This window comes from Zerene cesonia, chromosome 5 (assembly GCF_012273895.1).
Source record: "Zerene cesonia ecotype Mississippi chromosome 5, Zerene_cesonia_1.1, whole genome shotgun sequence".
Lineage (NCBI taxonomy): Eukaryota > Metazoa > Arthropoda > Insecta > Lepidoptera > Pieridae > Zerene > Zerene cesonia.
Window position 1 is genome coordinate 8,106,050 of NC_052106.1, and position 22,283 is coordinate 8,128,332.

At 33.9% G+C, this 22,283-nt stretch overlaps 1 protein-coding gene across 2 annotated transcripts in view; it reads right to left on the reverse strand.

Moving 5' to 3' along the window:
* Nucleotides 1-891: 891 nt before the first annotated feature.
* Nucleotides 892-22,283, reverse strand: part of LOC119840063 — a 33,314-nt gene continuing 11,922 nt past the window's right edge. The window contains exons 2-9 of one of the 2 annotated variants that reach the window (XM_038366566.1): nucleotides 12,015-12,188; nucleotides 6,129-6,289; nucleotides 4,555-4,657; nucleotides 3,359-3,547; nucleotides 2,921-3,085; nucleotides 2,276-2,400; nucleotides 1,658-1,825; nucleotides 892-1,439 (exon numbers count right to left, since the gene is read on the reverse strand). In XM_038366566.1, the coding sequence (XP_038222494.1) occupies nucleotides 1,233-1,439; nucleotides 1,658-1,825; nucleotides 2,276-2,400; nucleotides 2,921-3,085; nucleotides 3,359-3,547; nucleotides 4,555-4,657; nucleotides 6,129-6,289; nucleotides 12,015-12,188 (1,292 nt within the window). In that variant the 3' untranslated portion in view covers nucleotides 892-1,232. Of the gene's footprint in view, nucleotides 1,440-1,657; nucleotides 1,865-2,275; nucleotides 2,401-2,920; nucleotides 3,086-3,358; nucleotides 3,548-4,554; nucleotides 4,658-6,128; nucleotides 6,290-12,014; nucleotides 12,189-22,283 lie in introns of both variants that reach the window. The other variant, XM_038366564.1, reaches the window with a different exon arrangement.

Below are 22,283 nucleotides of genomic sequence, written 5' to 3' on the forward strand. Positions count from 1 at the left end.
TACGAATATACTGAATCTGTTTTGGAAGCATTTTATGACGTCACGATATAACTGGCTGTAAGCAACTCCAATTATAGTAATAAAAATAATTCAATTCTAATTTTATTAATAATACAGATTAAAAAACTTCTTTAAATGCTTTAACCACAGACTACTACACACAATTGGCTCATTAAATTATGTCACTTGCTTTTATACAAAGTATATATAAGGTTTTTTTTTAATCCTGGCAATCGTTATGACATGTTATGTCATAAAAAATCTGGGAAAATTATGGTAAACCTTAAATAGTAGTATTTATATGTCAAACAATAAATATTTTTGTAATAACGTTAAAAAAAACTTTGTAACATAAAATATAAAAGACGATCGGGTTTGCTACACGAAAGAAGACTCATAAATGAAATAAAACTACCACCCACAGTTTTATATTATAATTTACAGAAAATAAATATAATATTCTATGAATAATCCTATGTACAAAGAAATAATTAGATTAATTTCAATAAATAATTTCTTATGCGACAATTATATACAAGAATTTATACAAATTATGTGAATACACAGAGTTACACAAAAATGAGCTTAATTATTAGACAAATCATGATTCAAATTACAGTAAAAGCAGTTCAATACATTATTTAGAGCATCGCTAATAAGTAATTTTTTTTTATTTCTTGTTATTATCAGCTTTTCAGTTACTTACGAACTAAATTGTATAAAACAAACAATTTGATACTTTCAGAGCATACTTTGGTAAAAGGAAACTACATTACAATAAGAACATTATTATTAACGAACTCGTATCTTCTACGCCTTATGTAAATTTGGTTGTAGCTTCACTTTTCAATTTCCTTATTCGTTTCATCACTGTTACAATCATTTCATTCAGATATATTCACTCGTGTACAGAATTACAAGTTTATATAAACTAGTGGTTACCCGCAGGTTCGCTCGCGTTGTCAAACGAATTAACCATTGGAAAGAGATGTTTCACCGCAACAAAATTAGCCTATGTCACTCTCTAGTCTCATAATTATTTCCAGTCATAAAATCATATCATAAAACCGCTCCATTACAACGTGCAAGACGGACAAACAAACAAAACCACCCTCGCATTTACAATATTAGTAAGGCTAAGGATTAAGCACAACATTTTATACAACAATTTTACCAATAATTAATCGAGGTCGAATTCTGTCTGATTATTTAATTCTTTAAATTACTCTTATTTATGAATTACAGGATACTTGTGTATATCGTAAGCACATCCCAATATTGTCCTCAGGGTTCTCCTTGACGGTCGGTGGTCCGAAGTGTACAGATACGGCGAAGGGAGTGATGCCAGAGTCTACGTGGCAGTCTTGAAAACGAACTCCAGGGCAAAAGGAACTCCCGCAGTGGTGAGGGTCGCACACTCCAGGAGTGAACATTGAACTCTGAAATAATATAAGTGTAATAATTGGTGACAAAAATATTCCTTTATTTTTGTTCTTTATTAAATGTCAATGTAGTACGTAATCAATTTAAAATCAACTCCGCCGTTAGAGCCGATTTCGGAATTCATTTCAAAGCATTAGATGACAAAATGTTATAAATAAATATCAATCAACTTCTCTTTACTTCTATGAAGTTATATGAAGAAAAGTAACCTCACCCCAACAAAGTACTCATTTTCACAGGATATTGTGACTCTATCCGTGCACTTCTGTCTTCCGTATCCCCGCAAGCGTGCGCCATAGTCGCCATACCCGTAGTACGGGGAAACATCGTCCCCGTAGTTCTGCGCATACGGCGACCAGCGGCCCCAGCTCCATGTTCGACTCTGCCCCCACATCCAAGATGGCCAGATCAGACTCCATATCTAAATTAGTGGGTTATTGGTTAGTCTAACTACAGGGGTACCAGAGGGAACTGTTTCGGGGCCAGTATTGTTGATTTTATTTGGGGATAGAAAATTATTTTTAAATATTAGAAGGGTAAAAAAGGTAGCATTGAATAAATTATTTTTGGTAGGTTATCATAAAATGAATAATTATACATAAACATTGGGTAACCACATTATATGGCTATTATTTGCATCATCCAAGATATAGAATAAAGCGCATATCAGTAAATAATGCAATGAACATAATTTTAGATTTATATGGAATAAAGTTTAATAAGTTACATCGGACGGAATGTTAATATTCTAATTAAAATATAAACATAATGCTATTATGATATTTAACAAACAACAGATAATTGAGTCAAATGATAATCATTGAATTTAAACCTTATTCATCAAACTAGGTGCAGGGGTGGAAGGTGAATCCATTATAATCTGAGGCTCTCCTGATCCTTCTTCTTCTTGAAGTGGGTCGCTAACTGGTATTATTTCATCATTCACAGCAGGATCACCTGTAATTAATGTTTTTTCTTTGTATTCCTACGTTTTATTTTAAATATTAGATTTATTTATGTATTTATTAATAATGAATCTCCAACAAAGGACACACTTTACATTTTCACAAAGCCTGCCACATTCATAGATTTCTGCACCTTCAATTACAGGAAATTACAACATTCACGTTTACATCAAGTGTGATAGAAAAAAATTTCATCATCATCGTTATCAGTCCGCTTATGATCCCACTTCAGGGACACGGGCCTTCTATGAGGGTACAGGGTATAACCACGCTGAAGAAGAGTGGGTTGGCAGATGTCACGTATCGTCGAACTTTTTAGACTTCGACATGCCGGTATGATCATCTTCACCATTTCGAACAGCGGAGGTGTGAATAATGTGAAAATAAAATGAAAATCAACTTATTTCTTGCACGCTCGTGCGGTCTCGAAGCCTTGACTTCTCGCTTTTAAGTCTGAGGTCTTAACCAGTGCTCTAGATTTATTTCGACAATATTGAAGTTAGTAAGCTTACTTGGTTGTCCATTATCAACTCCACCAGGCCCTATCCGAAAGGATCGACTGTCGCACGGCGAGTATCGGATAGAACAGGCTCCAACATTTCTTCTGATACAAGCTCTGTAATCTTGACTGGCTAAATGTCGACCATTTGATGCGTAGTTGAATGTCTGTATCGTTCCTGGAAGAAAATTATATTATTGTAAATAGTTTCGTCAGCACAGAAAATTTTTTAAAATATTGCGTTTTTTATAATGGTGTGAATAAGGATATTAAATGCATTTAAATGTTATATTTAATTAAAGCAGATACTATAGCGTCTAGATGCTCATTTCAATACATTTATTTATTACTATAATATCATAAAAGCATTTAATTGTTAATGTAAATTATAACAAAAAACAGAGGAGGCATAATATAAAGTTATCATAACATTAATTTTAACATAAATTACCATTAGTCTCGGTAAAGTACTGTAAGCAATTGTGCGGCGCAGAGTGTGCCAGCGGCATCTGGGCCACTCGGAGCAACCACAGCCGCGGCACCTCACTACCTCGCATCCTAAACACCAGGGGAGTAGTTTTGGAGCTTGGCAGCTCACCAGCCTCTCTCGTTTCTTGTGTACTAGGCAGTGTGTAGTATACTGAGGAATTTTTAACAAATTTATGTTGACTTGATAAATTCTAGATATATTTATTTGTGTTTTGTTTACCGTTATCTTCAATCGTTCGGTAGTTCCTAAAATAACTCCTACTATGTATGGAACTCACAATTTAACAAACGTTACCGGTTTATAATATTAATATAGATTTTATAAAAGTTTATACGGAATGCTTGTATTAAATCGTAAATCAAATCCATCCCTGCCAAACAATTTTAATAAAAGACAAAATTACAAAACATATTCAAAAATGGTCTTAATCACAGGTATACCTATAAATTTTCTTAACAAGATGCATGCCTTCTGCATCTATGAACTTTTTATGCTCATACAGGAATCAATTCACATATTTATAATTCACAAAACGTCTTATTTGTATTTGTACTATACATACAAATACCGATAAAAACCTATTTAACACAAAATTTTAAATCGCATCTACGAGGCTGATTCAAATTTGTTGTAATAGAACTAAATTTATCATTATCTTATTTTGCGTAAAAATATATGAAATTGTTTCCAATTATAAATAGCAACAAGCAGTGGTGGCTCAGTGGTGAGAACCTCGGACTTCAAAATCGATAAGTCGAGTTCGAGGTTCGAGACCGGGCGAGCGTGCGGGATATAAATTGATTTTTTATTTATCTGCGCATGTGGATAACATCACCACTGCTTAAACGATGAAGGAAAACATCGTGAGGAAACCGGCATGTCCAATAATTAAAAGTTCGACGACATGTGACATCTGCCAACCCGCACTTGGCCAGCGTGGTGGATTATGGCCTGAACCCTCATAGGAGGCCTGTGTCCCAGCAGTGGGAACATATATGGGCTGATGATGATAAATAGCAACATATATTTATCCGACCAACGTCAACGTCGATTGTAACGTAGGTTTAAAATCATTAGGTCATTTAGTCTTGCCTTTAAAGTCCATTACGTTAAAATTTCATATCTAGACCAAGATTAGCAAGTTTAAGCTAACTCACCATGCTGCTTATGATTCTGTCCACAAACAGTGAAACTATTTGCTCCTTCACCAACTATCATCGCGTCTTCATCACATGCACCAGTTCTTCTGTTTGGTTGACCCTGAAATAAAATAACATTATTATTTTAAGACTAGGATATAGAACTAATAATACAAAGAAGATTAATATTTGTTTGTATTTTTGTATGTTAGCTAAAAAATTTAATTAATTCATGGCAAGCCCGCTCTAGTATGGGTTACAGAGACCACAATCAGAGAAAAGTTTGGCGTGAAATGTCTACTAGAACTAAAATGCTGCTGTGTTTCGAACGATAAGTGGGGTAGGCTCGTCTCCATCACACTTTTCTGTTCATTAGTTTATTCATATAGCATATTCCCATCAAAAGCGGGCAATACACAGGCAGAAACCCTACATCTGCAAAAAGATTCATTTCAAATTCGATATCTATTGATAAAAAAGACTCTAGCCTTCGACAGTATTTACAAATGGTGATTTTTTATTCCCCTAAAACAATCATAGTTTAAAAATAAACTTATCTCTTAAACCATTTCTCGTGTATTGAGATTCCGACAATTTCTTAAGTCACAGATAATGAAAAACATTCAACGATACAATTAAGGGAGTCTTTTAACAAATTACTTTATATATCTTGAAAATAAAAACGAAGATCTTAGTTTAATTAATATAGCAACGAAGGAAGTTAAGTTTTAAATCGTTCTTGACGCTGTATAAAATTGTTTTTATTTTTGGTGTAATTAATTAAAAGCTCTGGAGGAAAAATTTCTTGAAGAAATAGAGGATTAGTGAAATAAATAAATAGGATGTTTTTCCTCAATAACAAAACATCAAAGATATCTATTGCTAAGCGATTACTAATTAAGTCATTCCATAATGGTTTAAAGATATGGAATAATTTTTAAGTACCTACTTAGAAAGTTAAAAAATTATCCAACTTTGTGAAGTCAGCACTCGAATAAAGTGCTTGAAACGAATCATAAACATTTGAAATTGCCTCGTATATTCTGAATACAATCTTGACATGTAAATCCCGTTGGCGCAGTGGTGAGTGACTCAGACTATGACAGAGGGTTTAATTAACAAAGTATGCAAATTGTAATTGAAGCTATCGGTTATTCGACTGGTGTTTCTCCGGTGTTTTTACAAGTGTATTTTGACTTTTTTATTTTTAAATTAGAAACTCCATTTCATCAAAAATAAAGACAGTCATTCATATTCTGATCAGATTTTAAATATACTAGCTGCGCCTCGCTTCACCCGCGCAATTCCGAATCCAGTAGGAATATCGGGTTAAAAGTTGGCTGTATGTTATTCCAATTGTCCAGCTGTCTACGTACCAAATTTCATTGCAATCGGTTCAATAGTTTTTGCGTGAAAGAGCAACAAACACACACACATCCTTACAAACTTTCGCATTACAATATTAATAGGATTATTGCTTTTCAACATCCAGATATATGTTAGCGTATCTTTTAGTTAAAATGAAAATTTACTTCAGAGCGTGTCAATAATGGTATTTGAGATATTATCAGCAATTTTTAACAACGACTTACAATAGAAAAGTGCAAAAAGTCAATCTTCAACTGCATGATGCCAGCGTGCGTCTTCTCGATCTGAATGCTGCAGTCCTGGTCTCCCATCCAGAGCTCAGGGAACCCTGGAGACATGAAGTAAGTGAGGTTGTTCTGGATCGTCCCCCCGCAGGTCACTTCAACTGGAATGTAAGGAATATTCATTAAAAGAAATTTATATAGCTGTATATTTTACAATACAAATACTCACTTCCAAATTTAATGTAAAGAATGTAATGAAAACGTAGTTTGATTACAGTAACATCTAAACTAATATAAAATTAAGTCTGTCCTTACATCTCTTTAATGTTCTAGAATAAATCCTATGAATGAATTACTGAAATAATACATTCGTTTTATCATAAACAACATATTTCACATTTACGGTATGTATAGAAATGAAGTCTCTTGTTAAAAAAATAAAGTCATATTAAAACACTTTATAAATTGTAGATGTCTATTGAATAAAACCAGAAACATTTATAATTGCGGTTTCCCTCTGAGAAAGTTGCTAGGCAGATGTGTTTCAACTAGTTAGAAATAGTTGCTCCTGAGTGTAAAACTATTGATATTAGTATTTATTATTTTCATATGAACTCTCCAAGTATATATGTACATGCTTAACATTTGTTGATATGCGTAGACAAACAATCGAAGGGCTCTAAACCCGAGTCCAGGTTGTTTGAATAAACAATGCTCTGTCAAGCATAGAAGGCTATGCCAATAATATGTAAATTGCCTTTTATTTTGGCGGCCATCTTGGATTTTGTAATATTAATTTGTCACATGTATTCTACTAGTTTAGCGTTTAGTACCTTTCGAAAAAAACAAAATTTCATCCGTTGAAAAGCCACAATGTCACTAAAAAAGTGAAGTCCCGTGTCCCCTACTGGGTTATGGGGCAGATGATATACATCTGTTTCACTGATCGATTTTTTTTATGGACAAGTAGGTGATCAGCCTCCTGTGTCCTTCCAGACCGAGACTTTTTTTTTTGGGCGTCCCCACCGGGAATCGAACCCAGGACCCTTCGGTTCTACGCTCACGTGTTAACCACTGTAACAAGGAGGTGGTATATGTCACTACATTGGAGTAATCTCTGTGTATTTAGATTCTCTACGTCTAGGAATTCGTTGGTAAACTTATTCCTGTAAGATCACAATCATTTCATGATGGCAGTATGTAATTAACTTTCTAAATACAAATAATAAACGTAACTGCGCAATTATTTGCGACAGGAAACTAACCATTTGCGTTTATCTTTGTGAAAACTGATTGTCATTGTTTGTTTTATCATTCCATTTCTATTTAACAACGTACATAAAGCTCAATTTTAGGTGAACAATGAAACCATATTTGTGGCAATTGTAATGATAATGAATTAGTCATAAAATTATTTTATTAAGCCTGTTACTCTGGTCTTAATATATTTAAACTGTTGCTGTAACATAGTTATAAATATTATGTTGCCTAAAAATTAAGCAAGATCCTCCCTTCAATGTGATAAAATCCGGTTTTTTTTTTCAAATTTAAATATTACTGTTTCAGTTGTAACATGTTAGAATTCAATTTTCAACGAGCATTTGACAAAAACCGCAATATCCCAATTCTGATAGCTATTACACCTGCACTTTGTATGAATTTTTAGTATATGCCACTTTAAAATTTCAAACTGTAAAAGGCAATTTATCATTTTACGTTGACACCACAGCATCAACGAAATCTGACTTCAAACCGAATAAAATTTTGATTTAAAAAATCCCCCGACATATTTTCGGATTTTGGATTTGTATTTTCTACTAGTTCAAAACTTTATTTTTATACCCATTTTGAGGTAGTTGTGAAATTACAATGAATCCGCCATTTTGTGGCGGTGATATGTGACCGATTTTTCATAAAACATAGCTTAGAAGTCGACTCCCTCCCCTAATTCACCTTACAATGAAAAAAACAAAATCACTCAAAAGCGAAAAATAATAATAAAATTACTATAAGTGCTACCCACTCATCTATTTAAAGTCAGTGTCTTATTTTTCACTTTAGAGTGGTTTTGAAGCCGATTAAATTTTAGTTAAAAATGTTATTTTTACCTTTGTAGTGCAAAATAAAATAAGTAACAGTGGTTAAACACTATCGATGATGATAATGGGACTACCGGACTCTTTCGAACCAGATACAAAAATTTATAAAATCGGTTCACAATTCGAAAATATAATTTATCGAATACAAAAACATATATACAAACGAACATAGAACCTTCTTCTTTTCGTTTTTGGAAGTCGGTTAACCTGCCAGAGTAAAATCAGGCCTAAACGTATGACATCATATTATTGACCCAGTAGCAACAGAGTGAGTCACATTAATATACTTACTGACCCTCCCTCGTTTCGCAGTCGGGTAAAAAGTTAATTTACTGTTAAATGCCATCAATACCAACATAATATTACGCGAATAGCTGCGTAATTGAATTTCGCTTTCGCGCCACAAACGCATCTTGATTGCGAATGCCGTTACGCACTGCTCGTTCGCGTTATGTTGATTGACGCGGTTAAGCGACGCGCATGTGGTCAGTGAAAGGATGGGTAAACGATTAATAGCACCAATAATTTTTCTTAATATTCAATTTAATAAAAGTACATACAAATGTGACCGCCTCCTTGGTACAGTGGTTAACGCGTGAGCGTAGAACCAATGGTTCTGGGTTCGATTCCCGGTGGGGACGCACAAAAAAAAATGTCTCGGTCTGGCAATACAAAGAAGGCTGATCACCTACTTGTCCATAAAGAAAGATCAGTGAAATGGATGTATATCATCTGCCCCATACCCTACTAGGGGACACGGGACTTCACTTTTACATATAAGTGTAATACATATAACTACCTCCCAATAAACTACTTTGTATTATATAAGATAGAAAACATAAAACATAACTCCTAACATAAACATTTCAATCATGTAAAAAGCCTTCAATAATATATATATATATATATAAAAATCGTGATGTGATAAAAAAAATTATAGCACATACCGACATACCGATATACCGAATAATTCAAAATTATAATCAACTAGCTGCGCCTGGCGGTTTCACCCGCGAAAGTCCATATCCCGTAGGAATATCGAGATAAAAAGTTGTCTATATGTTATTCCAGTTGTCCAGATGTCTACGTACCAAATTTCATCGCAATCGGTTCAGTAGTTTTTGCGTGAAAGAGCAACAAACACACACACATCCTTACATACTTTCGCATTTAAAATATGATAATAGGACAGAAAGTAGGATAAACGACTTTAAATTTAAAACAGCTTACATACAACAGTCTATAAGGTTTCTCGGCATAAAAGTTGGACAGATCCTAATGAAATGTGATATTATGATAGTCTGGAATAATATAAAATAAAGTACCTCACAAGCGAAGCCAGTATACATGTTTACATGAATAATTTTTCTTTTAAATATTCTTTAAATGAATTCATATAAAAACATATTTCCTTTGAAGTTGATATTTGATTTGAGTGCCTAGAGTTAAGAAATAGTTGTTATTGGAACAAATCCAAGTTTTTCATTTAATTTATTGCCTCGCTAACTTAAGGCTTGAAAATGTTATTTAAGAGGTTTGTATCGCGATTCAAAAGCACTTTATGTTTTTGTATTTAAACTGCAGTTTGCAGATTCTGAGTCTTCAGATTCTGATTTATATATTATCATTAACATCAGCCCATTTTCTTTCTCACTCCTGGGACACAGGCCTCCTATAAAGGCCATTATCCACCTAGCTGGTAACATCAGCCCATTTTCTTTCCCACTGCTGGGACATAGGCCTCCTATGAAGTACAGACCATTATCCACCACGCTGTCCAAGTGCGGATTGGCAGATGCCACAGGCCAACGAATTATTCATTCTTGAACATGCCGGTTTCCTCACAATCTTTCCTCCATCGTTCCAAGCAAGATGATAAACCCAGATTATTCGTAAAAACAGTTAATTTCTTGCGCGTTCGCCCAATCTTTTACTTCTAACTTTAAAATTTAATTTCCAGGTCCTCACTACTGAGCCACCATTGCTTATAATTATGTATATCACCTTTTTTCTGGTTTTGTTTCATTTATATGTTAGCTTAATCGAATACATAATATCAAAGCGTCCTATGATACAAAAATACTTCGTATTAAATTTTAAATACTATTTATGTGCCATTCGCAATTGGTTAATGTAAAATATGAAAAATATGTTGATTTGTTTTAATGTTTGGACTACTTTTGATGATAATTGTTACGAAAATATCTAATGCCTTCAACTTGTAATTGGCTCCAACCAAACCAATCTTTAACTGAATGCACCGGATGTTGAAACCCAACACTATTAACGAATCGTAAACAGTCGCGAAATAGGCAATAAATCATAATCAACACGACAAACAAAGACAGGCGAATCGTAAATTAACCTCAGATATCGAAAACAAAGGATGGAAAGCGCTCAGCTCGCTCACTATCCATTCTGGTTGAATTTATTCGCATTCATTCTAACCGGCCATTGTGTCAGCAGCACTTGGCGAATGAGCCACGAAACTACCTGAAATATATATGCATATGATAATATATGTGTATATGATACTTTGAAGATGAATGAGACACAAGTCAGATTAAGTAGTGTTAAATTGAGAATTGTTCAATCAAACGAGTTTACCTCAGGTAAAGTTCTATTGTAATTTGACGACTGGTTTAGTCCAAGATATTCTATTAGAAGAATATGTTGGAGCAACCCAGGAGTATAATTGTAACACCACACGCTCCCATGTACAAGCTATCCTTTGTTTTGTTTAATCACCTCTATGAATTAAAGGAAACGGATAGCTCAAAATTATTTGAAAAAATGTCGCAATGCACAAGACAGAAATGAAAAAAATTCTCCGATCACACTTACGAGCGACATGCATCCACTATTCCAGTTACAACTTACTTTATTTTAATACTAATACAACTCGCATTAATAATTACGTATAATTCCTGAACTGCTAGACAAATTTACATAAATAATTTACTTTAGATACATAGAATCTTAAAGAATAACCGAGGTGTTAATAGTGTTTTTAACATAAAAAGTGAAGTCCCGTGTCCCCTAGTGGGGTATGGGGCAGATGAAATACAGTGAGTTTTTAACATGATGATTATAAATTACTGAATATCACACAAACTCTTTTATAATCGCTTTTTACTAAGCAGTTTTACACGCTAATTTCATAGCCCACAGTGTTGCCCGCGACTTGAATTGTTTATAGATTGGAAAACTTTGCGGTATCTTATCCACAATGATCGTCCACGGAAGTAACTCGCCTAAAACTAGACTATATGCTGTACTGATGCACTAGAAATAAATTTTATGTTCCTTACTTGAGTTAGGTCCGCATTCTCTAAATGTATATTATATTATTATCTTTTACGACCGCCAATTTTCGGAGAATTATCTTATGGTAATAAATATATATCTTTCCATATAGGTACACATATAGGTCATGTATTCCTAAATCTAACGTAACGTTTTAATAAATTAGTTATATCAATTAGCACGTACTTATACGCAAAGATAGCTCAATGCTTTTAAACCAATTATTAGGGTTTGAATCTAAGATATTTTTAAAGTTATAGCTACGTTTAACACGCTCCAGAATGGCAATACGAAAGTCAGTGACAACAAAATTAGCAGTAACGGTGACAGCGTAAGTAACAGTGACAGTCACAGTGCTATGACAGTGACAGTCACAGTGCTATGACAATGAAAGTCACAGTGAGAGTTACAGTGTTGTGAAAAAGACAGTGACAGTGACAATGACAGTGATAGTACATAATAGTAGTAAGGATTCACTCACAAACACAGCACACGCCCAACCCATGCGCGCAGTCGCCGGCCGCGGCTCCGTCCCGCTGGCGACAGTCGTAAGGATTCAAACAGATGCCAGACCGCGCCACTGGATGAGTACTGGCACACTCGCGCTCTCCTCCCACTGGGAAGAAGTTCAGCACCTTGCCGAGCGTGAACACTCCTGGCAGATAAATATAAATCATTAGATAGTGTTGTAACATAAACATCAGGTGGCCCAACTGCTTGCTCCATCTTAAAAAATAAAAATTGTATCAATAATTGTGGTCATTCAAGTTTTTTTCCAATAGAGAGGGGTAGAGAACTTTTTCCTTAGCTCCTAATAGATGCAAACATATGGTACTAGATGTTATTTTTCATATGAAAATAAATATCCTTTCAATTTGCTTGTCCACAAATACGAAAAGGAAGTTAGATCTGCATATGCACATACATGCCACGAATGCCCACAAATACCAGTGATAATTCGCGAAAACTAACAAGAGTGTCTGCAATGTTGGTTAATCTCCATTCAGATTAGCCGTCGTGACCGTAATCCACCCACCAATAACCAGTTTATTCCGGTTTATCAGCTAGTTAAACCACATTAAACCAGATCGCTATCTGATGAGTTTTTATGATATATATATATAACACGTTTACGCGCTTCATAGACTGTAGTTAGTGTGTCATGTTTCGGAAAACAACCTGTTTGCGGCCAGTTAATAAGAAAGACATGACATGATATGACTTTATAAATTTGTGAAGTAGCAGAATTAATAACGTATATTTCTTTTAAATTAATGGTAAAGATTTACATGGCTTGAAAATTGTTTTTAAAAACAATTTCTAACGTAGGTAATGAAAATGTTTTTTCACCCATAATCTTGAGACGACTAGCGTTCAGTCGCGGCTTTGCCCGTAGTATATTTACAGTCTCTATTGTAGCCTCAGGGATCACGTACATATACAAAAAAGCGTACAAAAAAAAGAGCAAACTCTCATTCTCTCAACTTTCAACTTATATTCTCTCAGTTCGCTATATAATCATATCACTACCCGCGTCTGTATGTATGTTTAGATGATGTTTAGAAATTACAGAACGGATTTTCACGATTTTTTTTAATAGAGTGATTCAAGAGAAAGGTTTATATGAATAATATCTATTAAACTTTTCCGAATATAAAGCGTGCAAAGCCGCCGGCAAAAGCTAGTTAATCGTAAACGAAAGTTAAAAGTTTTTGCGTTGTTAATTCACAAAAAGTTCTTTTGTACTTCATTTAAGACGGATCTGGTTTTTGTGTTCATTTAAAGTATCTTTTTTATCAAGTAAGATGCTTCAAAGAGGATTTAGTGAATGATTTTGTTCCTTTATATACTGAATCAGATTTTAAGTGGACTTTCCTATTTTCGAATTTATATTATAATTAATGAATACAATGACAATGTGTCAGAATTTTACTTGAAACGCCAAATGGTTTCGCCTGATAATAAAATGCGATATAACAATTTGCGTAAATATTAATATGTTTACCTTTAAGTAAACATATTTATATATATTAAAGTAATGATAAGACACAAAATTCGTTTAAAGCTGTTTTTCTTTCAACCAACTTGAAAAAAGGATGAGGTTGTGTCTGTTACCTCATAACTTTTAACTGGGTGAATCGATTTTACGATTCTTTTTTTATTTGAAAGCTTGTGCCTGCCTTGTGGGCCCATTTAAATTTGGTATATTTCTCACAATTTGACGGTTCTACGTTTTTGTTAAAAAATAATTATTTCTGTTACAGCAGGTAACTAAGCTGGTGATTCGCTTGATTCGACTCTTGATCACCGCCCATGAACATTTACAGAGGATGGGTCTCTGGAAATGCGTTTTTTGCTTTTCAGGGATAGGGATAAGGAAACGAATGATGACGGTATTAAGAAATTTGGGTATGTTGTGTTAAAGCAAACGGGCCTTTCGTTCCCCTACTCAACGTACAAAACACATGCTAATATTTTTCACCTATCTTTGTGAAGGTGTCGCACCTTCTCCGCACACACCTGTCGCACCTTCCCTCTCCACATTAAAATTTACATTAAAACAAAAGGCATATCACAATCCGATCATAATTTTATCAATCATAAACGTACTTGTATAGTATCCAATAAATATATACCTACCTTACAATTTGAATAATTTCGAAGAAATCAAATTTTACTTCAAAATCATTACACGTTAATGTCACATAAAAACCTAAAAAGAAGCTAAGGCACTGTTTTTTTCGAAGTAGGTTGAAATCAAGATTATTTCCAACCTTGTGTTTGAAGAGAGCCTAATACAATTTCGTTATTACATTTACCAGATGTAATATAGCCCACCGGCCACGGCAAACAATACACAAAAAGTTAATTAAGAACGTGAGTAGACATTACTTTTTTCTCGTAAGTGATCTGTAGATCGTTAGTAGATTAATAAGCAAAATAAGTCTTCTTGATTATCGTAGTCTATTATTTTTTATCCATCCGTAGACAATTTTTTTTTTCATGTCATAGTCGGCAACTGAGCTGGTGGTTCGCCTGATGATAAACGATCACCACCGCCCATGAACATACACAGAGGCTTGGACCTCTGAGAATGCGCTGCCCGCTTTTAAAGGATAAGGAATGGATTGATGACTGGAAAGAAGATATGGACTGGGAAGGGCGAGGAGAAGGAAATAGGCCTCCGGCAAAATAATAAAGAATTTATATAATAAAATACGTTTAAAAGGAGAATATTACGCTTTAACAATGTAATGGCGATCTTCAGGATGATAAAATAAACACAATTATTTCATTGTATTGCTACCCATTCTTGTTTGTTACGTGTACGAAGTTTGAATGAAATCTCTCCGTTTAATGCGGGCCAAAATCGAGTCTTTATGAGTACATACTAAAATACATGTCAAGCAATTAAATCTTGTTAAAAGTAGCCCAACATAAAGCATAACATAGATTATAGAACGAAAGAAAAATTTTTTTTTGAGGTGACAATGTGGCGCATAGTCGTAGCAAATGTGAAGAAATCATAATTTATTGTGTGCAGTCTATCTCATTTACTCCTTATTTATATTCCTACATTGTCCCACTACTCGATAAAAAACACCCAAGTTTTGTCTGCAGAATAAGGGTAATTCTATACGAATTTAATTGTTTCCCGTTATTCAACAAAAAACTTACGAAAATAGGCTAAAAAATAAATAGGTAATACATATAAGAATGAAAGATAAAGACTTGCAATAACACAGTATCCGTAGATCTGGTTCAGCTTATGCCAGGCACATCTGGAGCTAGTTTCCAACTATATAATTACACATATACATTATATATATTTTATACAGCAAAGTAAAATCACCGTAAAGCCCTATTTTCTGAGAAGCAATTGATGGAAAAACCGCATGACTCATAGATGCGCTTGAAGAAAGCATGTCGACCGACTGGTTCCTTTGACCTAGTCGGAGTTATCACGGATGATCTATCAATTAAAAATAATAAGGCGGAATTGTAGGAAAGTTTCTTATTTAGATAAACCCTTTGATTTTGTACCTACCAACCGAGGAGGTTTTTTTACTTTATTACTTCAGAATTTTCGACTACGAGACCCAATTGTGTTGATATTTTGTTATTAAAAGTAAAAAGCTGGTATCAAAAGCTGGTAAGATATGGGATTAAATACCATATGAATGTGGTCTTGTTTTGACAATTTCAATGTGGTTAAATTTTTCAACCGACTTCAAAAAAAGGAGGAGGTTCTTAATTAGACAGAATTTTATGATTCTTTTTGTATTTGAGAGCTGGTGCCTGCAATGTGGTCCTATAAAATTTGGTCCAGTTCTCACAATTTGAAGGTGATTTAGGTATACGTTTTTACCTAAAACCTTTACCGCCTCCAAAATTACTTTACTTCGTAAATACTTCATTAAATCTTCTACCCCCACAATTTTTATATAAATATTATTAAATAGCAATATAAACTATGAAAACACTAAACAAAATATCAATTTATTATTAGATACTTCAAATATCGACAATTTAATATAAAATTCTGCAAATAGCAGTGTTTACCGATCAAACACGCCGCATCTATTGCTCGTATAAGTATCGCAAACAACTTGAAATAAAATTGTTTACTGTCGTTCACTTAATACTGTATTGGTATTAAATCGAGGCTCTTTTGGCTTATGCTGCTAGCTTTTTACAAATAAATGAGACTTCTTTCTATCAAAGTTTGATTAAAATTCAACAATTCTAAAAAATTTTCCATTTACACATATGTTGTTTTATCTATTTACTAGCTATACCCCTATTTCTCCAATTTCGACGCTCTTAAGAGTTGAATGTTGAAAAAAATATTATTTTTTGTACGTGGTAGTCGAGCACGCTTCGGCACGAATTGAGCCAGCTCGCACAGGGGAAGTACCACACACCCACAGAAGACCGGCGTGAAATAGCATTCTGCTGTGTTTCGTTCGGTGAGTAGGAAACCGGAGGCCCATATCCTTTTCCTTCCCCTTCCCAGTCCTTTCCTTTATTCCTCTCGCCAATCCTTTCTTAATCCCTTCCCAATTTAAAGTCGGCAATTCATTTGTAGAGGCGTAAGGTCTGTAATCGACTTTACGCCTCTACAAATGTTCATGGGCGGTGGTAGCGCTTACCATCAGGCGTCCCACCAGCTCCACTGCCGATTGTGACATAAAAAAAAAAAAAAGCTTAAGTTTCATCCTGGGTCCTCTACTATTTTCATTCAAAACATCTAACTCATTGTTATGATTAGTCCTGACAGACAAAGAGACTGTCGTATTTATTATATAAGTATGCAGGATATCAGGAAAATTGGAAATACAAGGATTTAACGATTTAAGCATATATAGGGGCATAGGGACAGAGACAGCGACTTCGTTTTATATTATGTGATAGTGATCCTTTTTTTACATTTGATTTGACGACAGAATGTGGTTAACCAGCATTAGATTATATTCAAATATGTAATAAAAAGATTAAGTGGGGACGTTTAATGATTCATCTTTTACCTGTAAATATCTTCTTATTTCAGAGATGAGATTAAATCTATCATACAAATAAAATTTAGCTCTAAACACAACAAATACGCTAGGCTAGTGATAAACGAACGAAATCAATACAAATCACTTTCACTGTGGAACTGAAGTGGGATTTAGCTTTTTTCTTTTTGCATTTCCAAATTCTATTATTCGGCTTCACTATTTCATTATCAGTAATTGTATGAATTGCTTTTTAACTGAGGTGAACTACCTCCGATTTTCTTTAATGTGCGTAATGAAATTTTTTATTACTTTCTTCTATCTTATTTTTAATTGTTGTTGTTTTTATGTAACTAATAATGTAAAATGTTTTATACAAGTCAACTCACCAGTCCCTCAGTTTTATTTGTGTATTATAAACGAGGCTGTTTTTGTATGTGGATATAGATTTTAATCATTATCTAACGTCATTTGTACTAATTGTACAATAAGAAAAATCACAACTATCTACCTAGGGATCTCATTCCCTGCACAGTATCTATAGATATTAAATTTACCATAAAATTGTATAAAGTATACATAAACTAGATTTTAGACAAATAATGCATATGTGGGAACATGAAGCTTTAGTTAAGTAATTTTTTTTTTATATATAATAGCGGGCAAACGAGCAGGCGCGTCACCGGTAAGCGGCGATTGACGCAACCCATGAGCATCCTCGCAACCTGGAGAGTTGCGGGATTAAATTAAATTAAGTTAACTCTTCAATGCATACTCGCGTACCTATAGATAAAACGATATTATATTTATCCATATTATATTAATTGTAATGACCATGGAAGCGGAGCAGCCATATTGTAAAAAATATAATTAATCATAATTAACTTTTTAATGGCTTTCTTCGTCCATTCAATTGAAACTTTAAATCTTCGTTTATTCACCTAGATGATATCGGAATACAGCTAGTCATGTCATTAAAAATGGGAACACGCTGTCTGTAATAAAGCATTTGAATTCAAGAATCATCCTTGTGAAAGCGTGATTTCTAGAAATTTCGATGGTTCGTTACTCTTACCAATCGACGAAAAGTAAGCACTTGACATGATGACTTTGTGGTTACTAATACTCGAATATCTCATGGTTGAATGATAGACCTAAATGCTAAATGCGTGCTAAAATTTGATCTTTATGCAGCTATAAATAGGTTCTAAAAAGATACAAGCTGAAGAATAAGAATTGGCCTTTATGAAATTACAATAGCTACATTGCTATTAAAAGCGGAACATAATTATTTAATCGAATTTATACAAATTGACATTTACTATTCCATAATGAGGAAGACCAAAAAATAAAACAATCGGCAATATTATCTACCACAAATATGTAATATTTTATATACTTGCTTTCTGTCCTGCACTCAACAGAAATTCCTATAAGAATGACATGTTTCACTGTAGGAAAAAGCAGCCTATTTGATATTCTAAAATCACGTAAAGAAAACTTTCGCATTTATAATAAAAATTGTAATAACAGTATGGATTCACCTACCTATAAACCTCACTCGAATTTTATAAATCAAACATTTTATAATTTATTATTCCGTGTTATTCTTTTCTAAAGTTTAAGTACTGTCCCATGTTAAGCGAATCGAGACTACAATTAAGTTAAAGCACTTCGCAAAGTAGATGTTAATATTAATGACTCTTAGTTTGAGTTCGGAAAATAATTGGAGTAAAGTTTTACTGCGACTAGCTCGTGGAATTTGTATTCTTTACAAGTACTTTAGTTGAAAAACTTCTGCTGCGTGTTAATGTTTTAGGAACATGTATTGAAGCAACTACAAAGTTATGGTATGGACCTGATATGTCCTTGTTACAATGAAGCACGTGTTTTTGAGTCATTCATCATGAATAAGATATATGAGTATGAGTAGCGTATTATTTATAGTGCAGCGCCTATTTAATCTTTCCATGTAAATGTCCTGTCAAGACACACTTTTCACTTAGAGCTAGGATAGTTTGCGTCTATTCCCAGTAATAAAGCTTCCCGTCATATTTTCTTTCACATCGGCCAAGCCATTTCGGAGGAGTTTGATAATGATGAACACATGACATTTAATTAATAGAAGTGCATTGAAATGAATAATACCTACTTTTAGAAACATTATTCTAGATGTTATCGACTTATTTTTAGTAATAAATAACAGTAAATATAAATAATAGAAAGACAAATACATAAATAAAAAGAAGTACATTATTTTAATACTGCAGTTTCCCAATCGATTTGGGAATGTTTTAATCCTCACATTTGATTTCAGAACTTTCAGCGTTTGCTTGAATAAACGCAGTAAACAAAAGATAGGCTGTGCAGACTTTCTATCGTCTATAGCAGAGACAGATTAAGCCATATCTGTTGATGGAGACAGGTATAAAGTATACCACGGGGTGAGCAAGTCGACCGGTTTGGTGGTTGGCCGGCCCATCGCACAGTAAGTACCGGTTAACACTAGATACATGGAGACGCTAATGGATTTAGAAGAACATCTTTACTGGTAACTACAGACGAATACTTTTATCTATGCATGGTTTATAAAAAGTCAGAGCAAATTTGAAGCGGCGATTGATAAGGTTGTTGGATAACGTTGGTACAGATTAAAAAAAGGAGTTTTGGCGCCAATTTGCGTTTTTTTTTTTTGTAAATGTAACTATCGAGTAAATGAAAAGGACAAGAACAATTTAACTCCTTTCCGTACTTATACGTTGTTTTAAATATTAAATTTATTATTCTTAACAATCCGTATGAACGGATAGTCCATACGAATCTCGCTTAACGGCCTGACGCGGTGCACTGTGATGTAATTTCTTCCAGTTAATGTACCATTCCAACAATCGAGAACTAACTTAGCCCTTATTGAGTCCGTTACAAGTGTCTCTTCTAATTTGACACTGTGGCATTCTGTGCACGATGTATTAGAAAATGTTGTTTGGGATTGGTGAGGTCTAACATCCATGGCCCCGTTATAGCGTTAGTCACGACGTACCCCAGAGAATTAAATCGGTAGTTGATTAATGTGGTGGGAGACTAGCATAACCTAAGCCTGGCCTCTTCCCCAGGGCCCCATAGAAAGATTTGTTTTCACTAAACCTAGGCATTTTTACCCAATTTATGCATAAAAATTATATATGCATTTTAGCATTATTAGAATATGTGCTCTTATATTATTAAGTTTATACATACAATATCTTAGGCCTATGTCGTGACTTTTGAATCATAAATATACAGTATGTCATTAAAACCGGTGCAGCAATCAAGGCGTAAAACTTTACTCAAAAATATGCTGCTTGCAATTTAACTATGATATGATTAATATGTAGCCAATTTTGATTCGGGAAAACGCTTCTAAATAATTAAAGACTCATGAAAATAAGTATAATATAATCAAAAATATAATAATATAAATTCAGTTATGGCGCGTTAACAATTCACAACCGGTTTCGATACACGATCAAGTAATCATTTAAAATTTAATGTTCATGAATGTACTATCAATACAGAATGGACACTGTCAATGCATGTAATTTTTTTGTTATAAAAACGTTACATGTGTGTGTTATTCAACGACATCGACGTATGTAAATTTGATTTTAATAAGATATGTAATTATGTTTAAAAATGCGATTGGTTTTATTGTAGCATGTCGTTGAAACTAAGCGATAAATATTTGATCGAGAGAATAGAACCCTTTCTGCCATACTTCCTTGCAAATAGATCCGCTCACAGTCCGCCACTCTCTTGATTCTCCAACTCTAAACTATTAGACTGAACTCAAAATCCTTTACCATTGTTTAACGAGTTTTATAATTTTTAACACTACTTATTCTATGTTTATTGTATGAAAATGTTTCGCCAAATGTTGCTAAGCGTAGAAGTCAAGTATTTTTTTTTTCTTAAATGGCACAAGGAAAGTTTGAGAGAAGACGTATCACGAGTGAACCAGCAGACCGCTAGTATAAAAAATAGAGTAAAAAAACACGATTTAATGATAGAAACAAGTCATCATTATCATCAGCCCATATATTATCCCACTGCTGGGACACAGCCTATGAGGGTTCTAGACATAATTCACCATGCTGGCCAAGTGCGGGTTGGTAGATGTCACATGTCGTCGAACTTTTGATTCTTGAACATGCCGATTTCCTCACAATGTTTTCCTTCACCGTTTTAAGCAGTAGTGATGTTATCCACAAGTGCAGATAAATTGAAAAATCAATTAAAGAGAGAGAATTTGAGAAACAAGTAAATTGTCTCAAATGCTTTTATGTAGAATATATTTTGGCGATCCTAATCTGTATAATGAGATAACTCATAAAATTATTGCTTTGTTGCCGATCCTGGAAAAGCATACAAAGTTTCAATCAATCTGTCAGTTTAAAGTGGTTTAAAATCGAGTCTAAATGACCCGGTTCGGTACCAGCAGTTACATACAAACAGGTGAAACTAATACGTTAAAATAGACCAAAATTTCGCAAACAACACATTTGCCGCCAAATTCCGCCATTTTGAAGGTCAATCTCGACATATCGTTACCGTTGTTAACTTGGCTGGCAGGACCGGTTATATAATGGACAAAACTGTTAATCCTGTTACTGAAATATGTCAAAGTGTAGTTCTATTGACACAGATGTTGTTTTAAGTATCCCTGGCTAGTTATATTAAGATAATACATAGGCATTGTACATAGGTATTTCAATTATTATAGTACCTATAAAAATTAAATAGAATATAAAATTGTATGCGTATTTTTAGATATAAATATGTTATTTATGTAATTATATTGTATTGTGTTTTTAAGTTATATTTTCTAGACAGTTAATACGTTACAATTTAACATATTTGTATTATATCTAAAGAAATGTAAATGCGGTAGGATACCACCAAGATGCTAGCTGTTCGCCCCGGGTTCGCCCATGGTACATATATGGCTACTCTGTGTCACTCGGTGAAGCTTTTTTTAGCTTTTGCGTAAAAACATTACATATATACAAATCTTTCCGCTTTATAATCTTAGTATAGATATTGATTAATAATTAATTATCTATCGAATCGTTATACACCAATTAAGTCGGTCACGTGCTAAATATCTTAAATAATTTAGACCTGTTTCGGCTTTCTCCACCAGCTCAAGGACTCGACGACTTGTTCCATTGCTATTGGGATAATAACTAAACATCAATCGAAACAAATACCGATAT